The sequence below is a fragment of the Amaranthus tricolor genome, chromosome 4 (assembly GCF_026212465.1).
Source record: "Amaranthus tricolor cultivar Red isolate AtriRed21 chromosome 4, ASM2621246v1, whole genome shotgun sequence".
In the NCBI taxonomy this organism is placed as follows: domain Eukaryota; kingdom Viridiplantae; phylum Streptophyta; class Magnoliopsida; order Caryophyllales; family Amaranthaceae; genus Amaranthus; species Amaranthus tricolor.
Window position 1 is genome coordinate 29,905,073 of NC_080050.1, and position 17,138 is coordinate 29,922,210.

The following is a 17,138-nucleotide window of genomic DNA, read 5'->3' on the forward strand; positions in this document are numbered from 1 at the left end:
ATTTTATAAGTTCTCATAATGCCTCAATATTAATATCCTCGTAAAATTCCATGGTCATAACTATGACTAGGAGAAGTGGTTCCATGTCACTCTAGTGAATCGTCAAAACTTTGATTTTGTAGAAGAGTCTATTCCTAAGACAACCAATGATCATAAGTTGCACAATCGACCTTGGTTGCACACTATGTTACTTAAAATTTGATCTATTAGTGAGAAAACATTTTCTTATTAAATTTTACCACATAAAAATAATGATGTAAATATAATAGAAACTATAAACAGACTTTATGTTGATTTTTTTATATTAGCAAGAATGCTTTAATGATAGTGATACTTCACATTAATTACTTGAGGACATGATGATAATGGCGAATCTTAGGTAGTAAATTAAAAAAAGTCAAAATTATTATAAAAAGAAAACTAAGGACAAGGTAGCAAGATAACTGTATTTTTTATTGTTAAAATATAGATAACATTTTGATTTTATAAATGATTTAAAAATCTTTATAGAGACGAGCTCCTTATGGCCTGAAAGAAAATCAGCCATTGCATAGCAAAAAAGATTATATAATACAATAATACACCTCAACATATTTTGGTAAGCCACGTTATTCTTTTTTAGAAACGTTTTTTATTGTACGACTCCATAAAAAAAAATTTAATCGCTATACGATATAATTCAAATATCACCAACTTAGATTAATTCAGTACATCTAAAGAGATTCTTCAACATATCACCTAATAAATAACACTACTAGAATTGTTTGTATCATGGCCGGTTTTTGAGGTATTTCGGGTAGCCGACAATCAAAGGCCCCTAAAATAAGGGGTTTTAAATATTAAATGGTGCTATTTAGATTCACTTTTAAGTAACACCTTTTGAATGATTTGTATATAAACTTTTTTTTATATTTTAAAGTAGTATAATGATGCAATACATTTTATCTTAAATAATTTTCTTAAATTGAAATTTTTTTTTATCTTTTCATATAATCAAAAGCCTTGTTTTAAAAGAACAAAAATAAAAATGACCTTTGAATCCTTTGCTCGGCCCCTGGTTTGTACAATGAACTGTTAATCATGCAGATTATCATCTTCTTGCTCCGTTTACTTTGCTTCTGCTTGTGGCGTCCACCAAGTTCAGGTATTTTACTAATTTTTTTACTCGTACTTATTTCTTTTCTTTTGCTGAATTCGTCATTGTGCAACTGATTATCTTTGATTAGTTTTATTAAAGTATTTTAGGAGAAAAATGATTCAGTATTTGCAGCAATTTTGAATTTCAGTTTGATTTTATCTGAAAAATTTGTTTATTAGAGACGAAAAATACAAAATTCGTTTGAATTTGAGTTTATTTGGTCAATTTGGTTCTAATTGTTAGATATCTTTGGAAGAGTCTGACAAAGTCGAACTTATTGCATTCATACATTGATTTCAATGGAGGATGATACAGCCATTTTCAGAGAGTAAAAAATGAAAAGGAGAAGAGCTACAACAGTACATATATAAAAGGAAAGGAGAGTATATATATAAGTGTACCAGGGGTATTTATGTAACACCCCCCGCAAACTAGGGGTGAGGATCATCCCAAGTTTGTTCAAGAGACTGTTGTGTTGTTTTGAAGGCAGAATCTTGGTCATCACATCAGCAAGTTGAGAGGATGTTGGAAGATAACTGAGTTGAATGAGCCCTTCTAAAACTTTCTACCTTGTGAAATGGCAATCTATTTCAATGTGCTTTGTCCTTTCATGATATATGGGATTTCTTGCAATGTGAATGGCACTCATATTGTCACAATGCAGCACAACTGGTTTGATGGTGGGAACCTGAAGTTCTTGGAGAAGCCTGACCATCCATGCTACTTCACTTGTAGCAGAGGACATAGCTCTGTATTCTGCCTCACTAGAAGATTTAGAAACAGTACTTTGCTTCTTAGATTTCCAAGTTATGGGAGAAGATCCAAGCATCAAAACGTAACCAATAACTGATCTCCTGGTGTTGGGACAGGCAGCCCAATCAGAATCACTAAAGGCCTGTAATGTAAGTTGTCCAGAACTATTTAGGAGGATGCCTTGCCCTTTAGTAGCTGCAATATATCTCAAGGCATGATGAAGAGCTGCAACATGAGGTGCTCTGGGTTCTTGTAAGAATTGACTCAAATGTTGAACTGTGAATGCCAAGTCAGGCCTAGTGTGAGTTAAGAAATTCATTTTACCCACCATAGTTCTGTAGTATGTAGGATCATGATATAATTCACCTTCCAGTTGATGAAGCTTGAGGTTTTGAGGAAGGGGAGTGACAGCAGGTGTGAGGTCTTGAATTTTACAATGGGAAAGAAGTTCTCTTGTATATTTTGTCTGAGTGAGGCTTATCCCAGAGGTTGTGTACCCAACTTCAATGCCCAAGAAGAAATGTAGTTTGCCTAAGTCTTTTATTGTAAAGATGTGATGAAGATGAGACTTAAGCTGAGAAATACCTTGAGAATCATTGCCTGTGATAAGAATGTCATCAACATAAACAGCCACAATGATGATAAGAGACCCTACTGTCTTAAGAAACAAACTATAGTCATTTTTGGACTGAATGTATCCTTGGGAAATCAATTCTGAAGTGAGCTTTGCAAACCATTGTCTTGAAGCTTGTTTAAGACCATAAAGAGATTTTTGTAGTAAGCAGACCTTGCCAGAAGGATTGGGCAAACCATGAGGAGCCTTCATGTATACCTCTTCATGCAAATCACCATGGAGGAACGCATTGTTTACATCCAATTGCCATATATCCCAATGCTTGGATGTTGCTATTGCTATGATGCAACGTATACTAGACATTTTGATTACTGGTGAGAAGGTTTCATCATAGTCTATGCCTTGTTTTTGAGTAAACCCTCTGGCAACCAACCTTGCTTTGTACCTTTCAATGGACCCATCTGATTTCAGTTTGAGTTTGTAAACCCATTTGCAGCTGATAGCCTTTTTACCCTTGGGTAAATCAACAAGTATCCAAGTGTTGTTGTTCTGAAGAGCAGAGAGTTCATGTTGCATGGCTTGTAACCATTCCTGTTTTTGAATAGCTTCTGAATAGGAACGAGGCTCATCTTGAGCTGATACCTGAGCAATGAAGCATTGATGCATAGGGGGGAGTTGACTATATGAGATTATATTACACCAATTGTTAGTAGCAACATGTGAACAAAAATAATCAGAGAGATAAGCTGGTGGTTGTTTAATTCTATTAGATTGTCTTGTGGGTGCAGAAACAGGGATGGAACTTATGTCAACTAAGTTGTCAGGCTGAATTGGAGAAGATGTGTTAATATTGGAAAGGTTTGAAGATGAATATGTATGAGGAATAGTATCTGAACTAAGGATATCTGTATTATGGTTTTCAGAGTGAGGTGCAGCAAACAAGGTGTGATTATAGTTTGTAGAGTTTAAAGGGAGAAAGAAAGGATAATGTGGTGTGGAATGAGGATTGTTAATTGGTGAAAAATGAAAAGGAAAGTGTTGTTCATAAAAAATAACATCTCTTGAGATAACATTCTTTTTGTCAACCATATCATATACTTTGTAAGCCTTTTGAAGATTTGGATAACCAAGAAAAATGCATGGATGTGCTTTGTTATCAAATTTGTGTCTGTGTAAAGAACTTGTTGTCATGAAACATAGGCAGCCAAAAGCTTTCAAATGTGCTATGTCAGGTGTGGTTTTAAAAAGTTTTTCATAAGGTGAAACAAAACCCAAAGATTGTAATGGCATTCTATTAATGAGATATGCAGCAGTTAAAACACAATCACCCCAAAAATGAATTGGAAGATTTGATTGAAAGCAAAGTGCTCTAGCAGTTTCTAATAAATATTTGTGTTTTCTTTCAACAACCCCATTTTGTTGAGGGGTGTTAGCACAAGTTTTATGATGTATGATGCCTTTGGAGGAAAGAAACATTTTCATTTTTCCTTCACATAAATCTGGGGCATTGTCTGATCTAATACCTTTAATGAGTGTATGAAATTGTGTGGAAACATAAGCATAGAAAGATTGAAAAACAGTAACAGCTTCTGACTTATTTCTCATTAAGAAGAGCCAAGTGACTCTTGTAAAATCATCTACAATAGTTAGGAACAAAGTACAACCATTATGAGTACTATTCCTATAAGGTCCCCAGGTATCTATGTGCAACAATTCAAAGGGTACAGTAGATTTTATTGTACTATGACTAAAAGGAAGTCTGTTCTGTCTTGCAGCAGGGCAAATTTTACAAAGACAATTATTTACATAATCTGATATATTGAGAGAAGGTTGGACATGTTTGATAACAGAAAAGGGAGCATGACCTAATCGAAGATGCCAAAGCTTAGCCAAATTGATATTTGATTGAGCAGAGTTGCAAGAGTAGAGAGTAGATGCTGTGATGGAAGTGGATTTTGGTGTGCTTGGTGTATCATTCTGATAGTAGTATAATCCTTTTTTGAGCCTAGTAGTATAATCCTTTTTTGAGCCTACCAAGCGGAATTGGCCTGTTCAGAGAAGGGGCCTGGATGCAACATGAATTATTTGTGAATGATATAGTACAATTAAGATCTTCACATAATTTGCTGATGGATATAAGGTGAAAATGGAAATTAAGTACATGAAGCACATTTTGTAAATGATGTGCTGATTAAGGATAACAGAACCTACGTGTTTAACATTTACAGAAGTGCCATCAGGTATAGTAATTTTGTTATTGTCGTGAGCTGTGATCTTATTATATGATGAAAACAAATTTAAATCATAACTCATGTGATTAGTTGCACCACTATCAAGAATCCACATAGTGTTATTAGATGAGAGTAAACAAAATTTACCAGCAAGGAAACAAGCATTGTTTGAATCTTCATTAAGAGTGGGAGTAATTTCATGCTGTTGTTGACTAAGAAGAGTCAGGATCTGGGAGTATTGTTCCTGGGTAAAAGATACAGGGGCTAAGAACTCATTGTTGTCAGTATGATCATTTGTTATAGCAGCAGCAACTTGTTTCCCTCTCCAGTTGCCTTGAGGTAGAGTAGAATATTTAGAAGGATAGCCATGCAACTTGAAGCATTTATCCCTAATATGTCCTGTTCTTTTGCAGTAATCACAAAACGGTCTTGATTTCCTTGAGATATCATTTTTGACTGAGTTTTGGGAAAGAGGAAGTCTATAAATTTGATTAGACCTGTTGTTGCCCAAGAAAGCTTGAGGAGTCTCAGTTGTAAACTCAGAGTAGTGTCTGTGCTGTTCTTCTTGTATTAGGAGTCTGTAAGCATGGCTTATAGCAGGCAGCGGATATTGCATGAGCAGGTTAGATCTAACTTGTGTAAAAGAGGAGCTGAGTTTCATTAGAAAAATTATGAGCCTTTGTTCTTCTTGTATTTGGAGAAGCTCGGAAGTCATTCTGCAAGTGCAGCCATTACAGACACAAGAAGGCAAAGGGTTGTATTGCATCTTGTTCATCCCATAAGATTTTAAGTTTAGTATAGAAAGAAGAAATAGAGTCAGAACCTTGCTCAGTATCAGCCAACTGTTGAAAGATAGAAAAGATTTGTGTGCCTGATGTTTGTCCAAACCTTTCATGCAGATTGTTCCAGATATCAAAAGCAGTGGGAAAATGTAGAACACTTCTTGCAATAGGTTGATCAAGGATTTTCATGAACCAAGTCATGAGAGTGTTATTTACTCTATCCCAACATTTGATGGTAGGAGAATTGGGTTCTGGCTTAGGGATAGAGCCATCAACAAAGGCTAATTTATTCTTTGCAGAAAGAGCAATGACAACAGCACGTTTCCAATCGCTAAAATTGGTGCCAGAGAAGGGGGCAGACACAAGAATGAAACTAGCATCACTAGGGTGTAAATAATATGGTGATGTATGATCAGAATTGAGATCGAAAGGGGAAGATTCTGAAGTCATTCTAAAAAACGGTCAAAAGGATGATTACGCAACCAAACCCCCAAAAAAAAAATTGAATCAAGGACGAGAAATCAGAGAAAAAAAAATTGAAAGAATAAAGAAGATCAATAGAATCAACGAAAAAACAATTAACCAAGAAAGATAAAGAAAGATCCAGAAACATCAATGGTGATACCAGAAACAATTAATCAAGACATCAATGGTGATGAAACATTAAGCAAATGAAGGATACCAGATTATAATCATTCATCATAAGAGAAATTTGAGAAGATGCAAGATATACAATAGCAATTGGGTGGCTCTGATACCATGACAAAGTCGAACTTATTGCATTCATACATTGATTTCAATGGAGGATGATACAGCCATTTTCAGAGAGTAAAAAATGAAAAGGAGAAGAGCTACAACAGTACATATATAAAAGGAAAGGAGAGTATATATATAAGTGTACCAGGGGTATTTATGTAACAGAGTCATTGATCAATGAAGGAAAGGATAGTCTTTTGATTCCATCTCATGCTTAGGTATGTTGTTCATTTTCAACAACGGCTAACCTTAGCAAGCTGATTTTTTGAAGCAGTTTTGTGTTGGACATTGTCCGTCCAACTATATGTTAATGTTAAGTTGAGAATGCGGTCGACTTATCAATATTTGCGTTCTCCTCTATCCTTGTTTGTAGGTTATTAAATCTTCGGTGATTGAAGGTAGTCCTCATCGCTCCGAAATTCAAGTATTACGTTGACAGAGAAGCGAGGTGTGTTGATACAAATTACAGTATACTATAATATTTCATGTTTTAGGTCATTGCTGTTGTTTCGTTACTTCGTGTTTGCTAGAAGAATTTGATATGCGAAAGAGTCTATGCATTTAATGTTTTAAGTTCTTTAGTAAGCTGTTAGAAAGGAGGAAACAAAATATTGTCTCATTGTAAATATAGCAAGTAGGATTATTCAGTATAAAAAATATAATTGTATTCTAGATTGATGACTGATTCTCCTTTAGAGCCCAATTAGAAGGTCTATGGCTATAATACCCATGGTGTGAAAATACGGTAACGGTTGCAATCGCGATAACCGAACGTTGATGGCGATTATTGTAATGCCTAAATATCAATCGAAACCATAAGATATCCCTTGATATGGCCTAAAACACGGTTTTCTTACACTATCCCTTGAAAACATTTACAATACGGCCGATGTGATACGTTGTAGCCTTGTTTTTACACTATGATATTACCTGTTAATAAGTGTTCAAATTTGAGAAATGTGAGTCATATGTTTTAATAGCCGAACTTGGAAATTATTCAAAGGGATTTTCGCCATATAGCCTTAAAGTTTGGAAAATGAACTACATTCAAAATTCAAGAACAAAAATGCCAAATCCTTAGTCCCAAAAGATTGGGGTTGACATAAACAATAGGTGTTTTACCACACAAGGCATATACTTTCAGGTTTTGAAATTGGACCATAACCCTGTGGTTTCTTACAATTAAACAATTAGAAGTTGACAGGATTGGATGTGTTATTTTGTGTCACATGGTGGTGGCACTGGTGGGTTGGTGGTATTTGAGGTTTCTAGTAAGAGTAAGTGGAGGAGGAAGTGGGACTTCAACAGACTTTGTTTGGATCTTTGGATACAATGGTGAAGAGGAATTCACTGTCTTTCCACAGCTTGCATTACAGTGCTTATAGTTAATAAACAACCGCAGGTTATTCTGTTGGTACTAGTGATATGAGACATGGTCATTCTCATTCTCTTATTTTTGATCTGCATTGTTGATGAAATGATGATACTTTACTGTTCTTTTTAAGCAAAGAATATGTCGAAACTCATGAGATTTATGGTGTTCTGAGGTGTTAGGATTGATTTGATAGTTTACCATGGGGGACACTGATGTCTGACCTACTTTCGTTGATTGAAATGTTATCCATGGTTTACTTCTTACCCTGATCTCCTTTAATGCATGGTCCCCAAAGGAAGCGGGTTATTTGACTCATTCAGACCTGTATTTCTAACTGTATATGTATATTTTGATTGGTGTAGATGAATTATTGAAGATTTGGGAGGGGTGTGAGAGGTTTCTTATGATTTAGGTCTAGGTTTAGAAGATGATTGAGTGTATATCTTGTTGTTTGGAAGTATCATATTTAGTGTCGGCTAAAATACTCATTTTTGCTTTGTGTGTTCGATTAAATGTGTAGGTCAGTCCAAGGCGGGTTTTCACCAGCTAAAATCTGAAGCCAATCTCTCTTTCAAGCTAGACATAAAATTATTGTAGGAGTGGATTCTTAGGTAATATTTGAGCGCATATTGCTTACAATGTTGCACATCCTAACTCTTCCCATCAAATTTTAAACATTAGCTGCAGATTGGAGACTGATTTGTGAAGAATTGATCAAGATCCCTCCCCCCACAAAAGAATCTCTCGATTGCTTTTGGTTTACTTGTGTGGTTTCCACAAGGATTTTAAAGACTGTTGGTTTCCTAACACTGGAACAGTGTTTTTTTCCACTTATTAATCTCGACCCAAGACTAACTGATCTTACCAAGACTCCAAATGCCCAAAATTTTTGTCTTTTCCGCTTATTAAGTTCGACCGAGATTAGTGTTAGTTGCTGGCAGAAACTTCTTCTAACACTCCTCTTGTTTCTTTCCATTTCTAAACTTATTTTGAGTCACCAACATCAACAATCTCCACCTTGACGCTAACTCGTGTTCAGCACCAAATCCATCAAAGCTCGTGCACAAACCAAGCATCCCAACAAATCCCAAACAAAGACTCATTACTTACTTAGAACCAAGTATCAACATTCAACAAATTCATAATGCTCCACCTGCTTCACGATCCCATAGGTAAGCTCCACCTAAAGACCAACACACCTCTTCCTAAGCTTCTCTAAAATCGACCCCAAGAGCCTACATAACATAAGTATCAATATTCAATAAATTAACGCCGTAGCAACCTCTTGAGAAATATCAAGTTAACCTACAAGACCTTTGAGTCGAATAGGCTCCTTTGCTACAGAAGTTAACGCCATATACTTTGCTTCAATGGTAGACAAAGTTAGTAAAGACTGTAATGTGGACTTCCAACTCACCATAGAACCGCCTAAGATAAACACATAACTAGTTGCAGAGAAATTTTTTGCAAATTAGTGTGTCAAATTTATCTTCATTAGCAGTAGAAGACAATATCTCAATTTGTATGATAGATATGATTTTATTCAATACAGAGATCAAGGGATAAAATTACTTTTTACTTGTTCTCTAAATCAGGACTTCTCTATATAGTGGGGAGATTGATAACCTCTAGTGTTTAATATTCTTCTGGTGCTTACTCTTTCTGACTTGCTGCAACTGTAAAGACTTCATTTCTGCTCTTGCTTTCTTTTGCTAAGTTCAAGTCTTTCATTTGTTTCACTGCTTTGATTAACGGCTATTGAATTGATAATGTGACGCTATGGTGTAGGCTTTTTGTGGACAATGGAGCCCTTAGAGGGGACTCTAATTGGCTTGGATTAACTTAGGTATGTTCTCTGCATGTATGGGGGAGATTAAATTCCTAAAGAAGCATCAAATATGCTGCTTCTAAATTCTTTCTTTACGACTTCCTCTTTTGTTGATGTTAGATTTAGGTTACTTGGTCCATCAAGTAATTAGGACTTAATTAAGGTAATTAATTAAGTGTGTTAGTTTGGTAAGAGAAGGATCAAGTGTTCACTTGGGATTGGATGGAAGGAAGAATCTTAGTACCAAGTGATAGTTCAAGTTGCTTTGAGCAAGCCTTGGAGAGAAAGACATGCATCAAAGCCAAGACAAGTGTAGGGAATGAATTGGGTGAGTAGGGGACCATTGGGACACGTTGATGAAGCAAGCAAGCGAACCAGAAGCTTCCAAGTAGCAGGTGCTCAAACGAGCACACTGTGCCAGCAACATTCTACCTCTTTTCTATTCGTATAGTAGTTGTCCATTGTATTGCCCTATCTTCCACTATAAAATACTCCTACATGTCCTAGGTTATTAGGGAAGCCAAAAAGTCTTTGTAAAGCCCTCCTTCTTGCTTATTTTATTTCATTAGCTCCTCTCTTTCTCATCAAAACTGTAATTCCTTCAAGTTTGTAGTTTGTCCTTTAAACACATTATTAATACTATCCTAGCTAGATAGAGTGGATGTAGTCTTTATTTGGTGAACCACCTTAAATCTTGAGCTGTATATTGCTTTGTTCATCATTGTCATTCATCACACACTTGTATATTTTGATTCTTATATTCATACACACCATAGACATCCATTACAACCTCAAGTATTGATCTTTGGTGTGTGTGAGTATCCCTCACTTCAATGAATATTGTTCTGTTTGATCATTTAGCCCACTAAATACATTTTCTTGCTCTAAAAGTTAGTGGAGCTGTTCATACTTGCATGAACACATATGCTTTGTTTCTCACCTTCATTTTAAACCCAAATTTCAAAGAATAAGACTTGTAATTTCCAGTTATATATATATCTCAACAGTTGATGTCCTAGTTTTACAGATTGTGGAGGATTTTCTGTTTTTTCTCACGATATAAAAGCCGATCTATTTGATTGTTGGTACTAAACAACTGTAATGGAAATGATTTATAGTGCAAATTTTTATTTTTTTTGTTCACAATTCCTCACCAAACGAGAGTTGAAACCCTTGATTTCAAATTCTGCTGCGCGTTTCATGAATTATGAATGAGCAATACAAGAAATCTAGATTTTATTCTTTTTAAGTTAAACTTGTTAGTAGATGTCTATTCATTTTTCATCATATACTATAACCATGTTTATTTTAGCAGTGTTTTGACAGAAGCAGAGATATTCTTGGTAAATGGTATGTTTCAGGCACCGTTTTGTGGCTGATATTGCATAATATTCATTCTGGCCCTCTCAATTCCACTGATTTTCTCCAAAGAGCACTAATTGAGAGGGCAGGAGTAAGATGTTATCCTCTTCAAGTTCTGCAACAAGTAGTTTGAACTCGAGCATTATAATGACTAATGAGTAAAGGTGTTTATCCGGTGAGGTTCATTGTTTTCCAAAATTATATGATAGTAAGAGGATTGGCTCATCCAGTTGATATGCAAGTCAACGTTCTTGACCCGTGGATTTGTGGGCCCGACCCCACGGGTGTCCCGTGTCCACACGAGTGGGTCACGGTGAGATTATGTGACAAATTGTCATGGTCTAACATAGTTTATCTGGTCTCTTAAAACAAGTTAAGTGTTTCGAGTCGGTTTAAAATCTGTCTTGTGTCCATATTGGTTTTTACATAATTATAAGTTCATTTTTAAAGTCAATTCAAATCGGATTCGATTAGGAGTGGTTGATTAGTGAATGAATTGTATCATTGTGTTGTTTGGGCTCATTAAATGCTGCAGTTGACTCTAATACAGAAGTATGGCCATACAAACCACATGTTATGCACATTGTGCTTGTTATTAGACTGAAAACTGTGAGTATTATGGTTTAAGAGCCAGAGTAGACTTTGGTTACGGGCAAATATTAGTAATTAAGGATTTCAAATATTAGTAATTTTATAGAATAATTTGCGAATTATAATTTTAAAGTTTAGTATTTTTGCGAATTATAATTATAATATTTTTTTTTTCAAATTACAACCATTAAAGTGTTAAAATTTACAGATTCAAGCTAAAACACAGAATTTCGACTATTTTTTGAAAACATACAATACATACATATTCTTAAAAGTTACCAGATAGTCTTTCTCAATTAGCAACACTTTTTATTTTCTATCTTTCTTTTATTCTCATTTACAATTTTTTTTTCCATCTAAATCACTCATTTTTCTTATTTATTTATTTTTATCTTATTTTTAATTTAATTTTCATTTTCACTAATTTTCAAATAAATATACATTTTCGAGAGACACATAGAAAATGTCATACAGTCCCTTTATATGGTCTACTCATTCAGTCTTCTACTCATTCAATTACATATGTATGTGGTGTATCGTTGCCAAAATTCAATTATACTTGAAAGAAAAAAAGTACGGATTTTTGATATTTTACTTGGATCTCATTGTCCTGAGTCCCATACGACAGTGTTTTTAATTGTTATAAATTATGATAGAGAAATATTTATTTGATAAGGCTAAAAGACTAATTTAAAAATTTATTGTTATTTGCTAAAGTAGCAATTGAGATAGCATTTGGTGATGTAAGCAGTGATTTTCATGACGTTACAAACATGTTCGGTGTATAGTAGTTGTGTAACTAACTGCTTGTTTCGGATAGTTGTAGTTGTATAATTGTAATTATTATAAATTTAAGTGCATAAATAAATAGATAATATTAATATGGATCATTTTAAGTTAATCCAAAATATCTCATGGAAATTATTGGTATGAACTGGCCAGGGAGTTTGGCGGTAAGCTAAAATAGGGTTTAGCTACATCTATCCACCAGGTAGTTATTTATGTAAGGTGAAAATTGATGATTAGTTGATAAATTCTTATATATGCTTTTGAGTTTTGATATGTAATTGGTGAATAACAGATGCATATAATCTTTATATTCTTAATGATACCTTAAAATGGATAGCTTATTTAATGGATTCCGCCAAAATATATGATTTTAAAGAAATTATAAATTATATTACAACTCAATCATCAACAATTCATCAAAGTGAGAATTTTTTAAATTAAATGTTGGAAAGTGAGTGAGATCAAATAATAGACAATAGAATAAACTAAAAAGTTGCTTTCATTAATAAATGAAGTGGTCCTTAATATTGTATTATAACTTATGGTTTACAAAATTCATGGACATTTCTTGGTATCTTTTATACTTGTGCACAAGTCAAGAATGAAGATGGCATAATATTGCAATCACAAGTTAAATTGTGAGCCTCTAGTGGGTGTCATAGCCCATCACAGGGTCTAATCTTGAGCTCATTAATAGAACCTAATCATTTGCTCCCAACATCACAGCAAAATGAAAATTAGTTTTGGGATTTTTTTTCCACTAGTATAATGATGATCATAATTTTTAAAATGAAATGTTATAGGGTTTTTCGTATGACAGTCATAAATTGTTAATTGTTAATTGTTGATGAGTGGACATATTATGAAAGATAATTTGAAATGATAGAAAATTAAAACTCAAGAGATTTAAAAGAGGGTGAGAAAGGCTCAAAGATAATTTGCAGAATAAAAGTGAAAAAAGGATATAAAGGGTTAGACACTTGAGTTGAAATGGGTGAAATACAAAAATTATGTCTTTCTCAGATTGAGAGTAAGTATTATTTTTCCAAGCAAAATCTTAATTCCTTTCATTTAACTATTAATTTTGCTCTAACTTTTTTGTATTTAAATAAAGTTAAATAAAAGTATTTACATAAAGATTCTAGAGAAATTTGGATGAAATTGGATAAGTGATGGCAAAATTTGAATGTATTTAGTATATAGGAGGATTTTAAATAGAAATTAGGTTTAAATTAAGAAAAGGTAGCAATAAACAAGTACCAAGGACTACTAGTAATGGGGAGCATAATGTTCTAGAGAAATATTGAGGGACTTTTCTCTCGTTTACTAGTTCTTCGCGAAGTACGTGTGCAAGGCGTGTAGAGTAGCGTGTCCCAAAAAGGTGTTTCAACTCTTCTAAATCCAAGCATTAACTTTTATTATTATTACTCACTTTTAGTTTTAGTTTCCAAATTTGTGGTTAACATAATGTTTATTGTGGATTATAGGATAGGTTAAGAAAAGAAGAGCATTGGGCGTGATTCTATTTTATTTTTTTGTTTAAAAATAGTACTGCTTGTTCTATTAAGATAAGACCGATTCTCTATGCTTACCATAATAATAATAATTCTAAGTTTTCAATGAAAATTGAGCCTTGATTCAGTTTTAGAGTAAACACTTTCTCTATCCAATTAATTTACCCCAATGACTATTGGTGGAAAAATTAAGAAAACTGGATGAAGTGATATTTTACCGGAAAGTTGAAGATTTATGTGGATGAGATAAAAATTTAAGTTAAATGTGTGAATGAAAACTAAAGAAGAAGTGTCGATAAAGACAAAAAAATTGAAATATAGTAAATTTGATGAAACAAACTAAAAAGAAAATTCAAAAAAAAAAAGAAAAATATTCTAAATTTATTTTTTGCGAAATATGCAACTAAAAAGAAAGATTTCGACTTTAATTCTCAAGTAATCTTTCTCTTCTCTTAGACTATCCTCCAATAGTAAAAAATAAAGAAGAATATAGTATGTTTTACTCTTACCCTCGCACCATAAAACGCGGTGCTTCACCCTCCCCAATCCCTTCTATTATATCTCTACCCCTTTGCCCTTTAGGGTTCTCTCATCACTCATCCCTATTTCTCTCTCCATATTTCACTTTCTTCAACATTCGATTTCTTGATCTTCTTTACGTTTCTTCAATCACCTTCAAATTTTCATTGTTCTTTGAGATTTTGATGTTCTTTTTCTTTCTGGGCATTCATGACTTCCATCTAAAGATCACTTCTTTGATCATTTCCTGCCATTTTACTTGAATTATTGATACTCAGATTTTAGTCTTTATCCAAATCCAAAAGTTCAAAAAATTTTGTGGGTTTTATTTTTTTGAGGTTTTAATGTACTTTCGCCGTCTGGGTATTCAAAATTTCCTCCGAGAGATCACTTTCTTAATCATTTCTTCCCATTTTTTTGAATTCTGTTGATACCCAGATTTTTTTAAAAATAAAACTGGAAAAAAATTTAGGGTTTTATTCTGAGAAATGCCCGCAACAGATTACCAAGGTTCATCAAGTCCGTTGACGAATTTTGGCCGTTCAATTTTGAGTCTGAGGCGTGATCAAGTTCATACAATGGATGGTTCACATGATTCAACAAGTCAAGAATTTCAATTAGAAACTTTTCAGAAGCAAGTAGCTGAACAATTCAATGAATTAGCTTCAGCTGGACCAGATGAGCTACTTTCCCTTTCTTGGGTTCGTAATCTTTTAGATGTTTTTATTTGTTGCCAAGAAGAATTTCGTATTGTGTTGTTTAACAATAAGGGTTATTTGAATAGACCTCCAATGGAACGTTTAATTGGTGAATTTTATGAAAGAATTGTTAAAGCTCTTGATGTTTGTAATGCTATTAGGGATGGTATTGAACAAGTTAGACAATGGGAAAAACTGTTGGAAATTGTTTTGTGTGCTTTAGATAATCAAAAAACTATTGGGGAAGGTCAAATTAGGAGGGCTAAAAAAGCTTTGATTGATTTGTTGATTGGAATGTTAGATGAGAAAGAATCAAATGCTGCTTTATCTCATAGGAATAGGTCATTTGGGAGGAACAATGGGAGTGGTAAAGATCATAAGACTGTGGGTCATTTTCGATCGCTTTCATGGAGTGTTTCGAGATCTTGGTCTGCTTCTAGGCAGCTCCAAGCAATGGGGTATAACTTGAATGCTCCTAGAGCTAATGATGTAATGGCTACTAATGGACTTGCTGTTGCTGTTTACACTATGAGTTGTGTTCTTTTACTTGTAATGTGGGCATTAGTTGCCGCGGTTCCTTGCCAAGACCGTGGTTTACAAACCCATTTTTCAATCCCTAGACAGTTCATTTGGGCACAACCCGTTTCTTCGATTCATGAGAGGATCTTAGAGGAGAGCAAGAAGAAGGATAGGAAGAATGCTTGTGGGTTGCTGAAGGAGATTTATCAAACCGAGAAATGGACTCGACAAATGAACGAGTTATTGGATTCTTTGCAATTCCCACTTTCGGAGGAGAAGGAGGCTGAGGTTAGGGAGCGAGTCGAGGAACTTAAGCAAGTTTTCAAGACTTTAAAAGACGGATTGTACCCATTAGAGAGGCAGGTTCGGGAGGTGTTTCATCGGATTGTGAGGAATCGTACTGAAGGGCTCGATTCGTTGGGTCGAGCAGGCAGTTCTGAATGATGTTTTAGTGAATTGGCTGTGCTACATTGGATAATTGGATGATAATTAGGTGTTGGTGGGTGTTTTTGTTTCCTAATTTCAGTTTATGGTATGCTGATTTGATGAAAGTGACTTGTTTTATCAGCATCAAATATGTTTGTGTAAAGAAAAAATATGGTTCTTTCAGCTGCTTGCTGCAGGTTTTTCTGTGCTTCAGTCATATACAGTTGACTCGATTGTAATTCGCTTATTGGGTTCGCAAAATTCACTTAAAACGGTTCAAAATAGCCCAAATTTCCTTTTTTTGGATTTGCGAGAAGATTAGCGAATCATGCCGTATTCCCGAGTTTCAGACAGGGTTTTTGCATCCAAGTTTTGGCTACACAATGTTGCTGACATTCATCCTTGTCACTTTTTTTCTTAGTGTTTTTATTTTTCTTTTTATTTTTATAATGTACTTAGAATTTCTTTTTTCTTAGGTCTATGGATACATATTTTGTATAAGAAGGAAGAAAATTCAGAAAAAAAATAAAAAGAAAAATGTTGTGAAGTTGATTTTCTGAATATTTTTGTTCTAATTCAGCTGTAAGGTGTCTGGTTGTATCTGTATGGTGCATTAGTGTAGACTTCTGAGCTTAGAATACAAGACTCTAAATACTGATTGTGTACTGATTTGAAGTATATATACTAAAATACTGATTTGTACGGTCACATTTATAATATTGCTAGTAGAAGTATATGTTTGATCTCACTTGTTTTTCATAATACTGAGTGTATATAGGCCAGATGTCTCTTTGTTTTTGAATTACATGTGGTATTGATTCATACCATGTGAAGTGAACTCTGTGTATGCAATTTTCATAGATATCATAGTTCTATCCCAGATCTTACGAGAGACGGTATTTTTGAGAGACCATCACTAATTAGGCTAACTCATTATATATTTTTTAAAATTTTATAAGTAGGCATTAAGAATGATTTAAGTAGATATTTAAGATATTGAAAGCAGATATTAAGAATACGGTAAGTAAGCATTAATAATAATATAAGTAGGCATTAAGAATAAGATAAGTAGGCATTAATCTTTAATGGGTTGGGCTTAAAATACGTCTTTCAAAGAGACGGTCTTTCGAGAGACTAGCTGTAGTTGTATACTATCATCATGGATAGAGCTATTTAAATGTGACTCGAACCGAAATCAAAAGTTATTCGACCCGAAAATGTGTTTCTTTTCACCGAACTGATATTACGCGAGCCGAAGTTGGACTCGGTTGTCTTAGTGGTCG

The 17,138-nt window shown here is 34.2% G+C and overlaps 1 protein-coding gene and 1 long non-coding RNA gene across 4 annotated transcripts; both read left to right on the plus strand.

The window, feature by feature from the left end:
* Window positions 1–1,022: 1,022 nt before the first annotated feature.
* Window positions 1,023–13,746, plus strand: LOC130810135 (uncharacterized). Of its 3 annotated transcripts, none has more exons than XR_009040983.1 (4): window positions 1,023–1,144; window positions 6,608–6,682; window positions 8,130–8,220; window positions 9,398–13,746. It is a non-coding gene; the product is annotated as an uncharacterized LOC130810135 (long non-coding RNA). The 3 variants fall into 3 exon arrangements; XR_009040985.1 differs by adding an exon at window positions 5,596–6,452 and having other exon boundaries at window positions 1,040–1,144; window positions 8,130–13,746; XR_009040984.1 differs by lacking the exon at window positions 1,023–1,144 and adding an exon at window positions 1,202–6,452 and having other exon boundaries at window positions 8,130–13,746.
* Window positions 13,747–14,224: 478 nt separating this feature from the next.
* On the plus strand, window positions 14,225–16,563 carry LOC130810136 (protein ROH1). Its single transcript, XM_057676095.1, has one exon. It carries the CDS (start codon window positions 14,701–14,703, stop codon window positions 15,871–15,873), a length of 1,173 nt encoding a protein of 390 aa, XP_057532078.1. The 5' UTR covers window positions 14,225–14,700; the 3' UTR covers window positions 15,874–16,563.
* Window positions 16,564–17,138: the final 575 nt, after the last annotated feature.

Bases quoted from the DNA above. Each gene is read 5' to 3' on its own strand.
- LOC130810136 (XM_057676095.1), top strand. From the start codon at position 14,701: ATGCCCGCAACAGATTACCAAGGTTCATCAAGTCCGTTGACGAATTTT.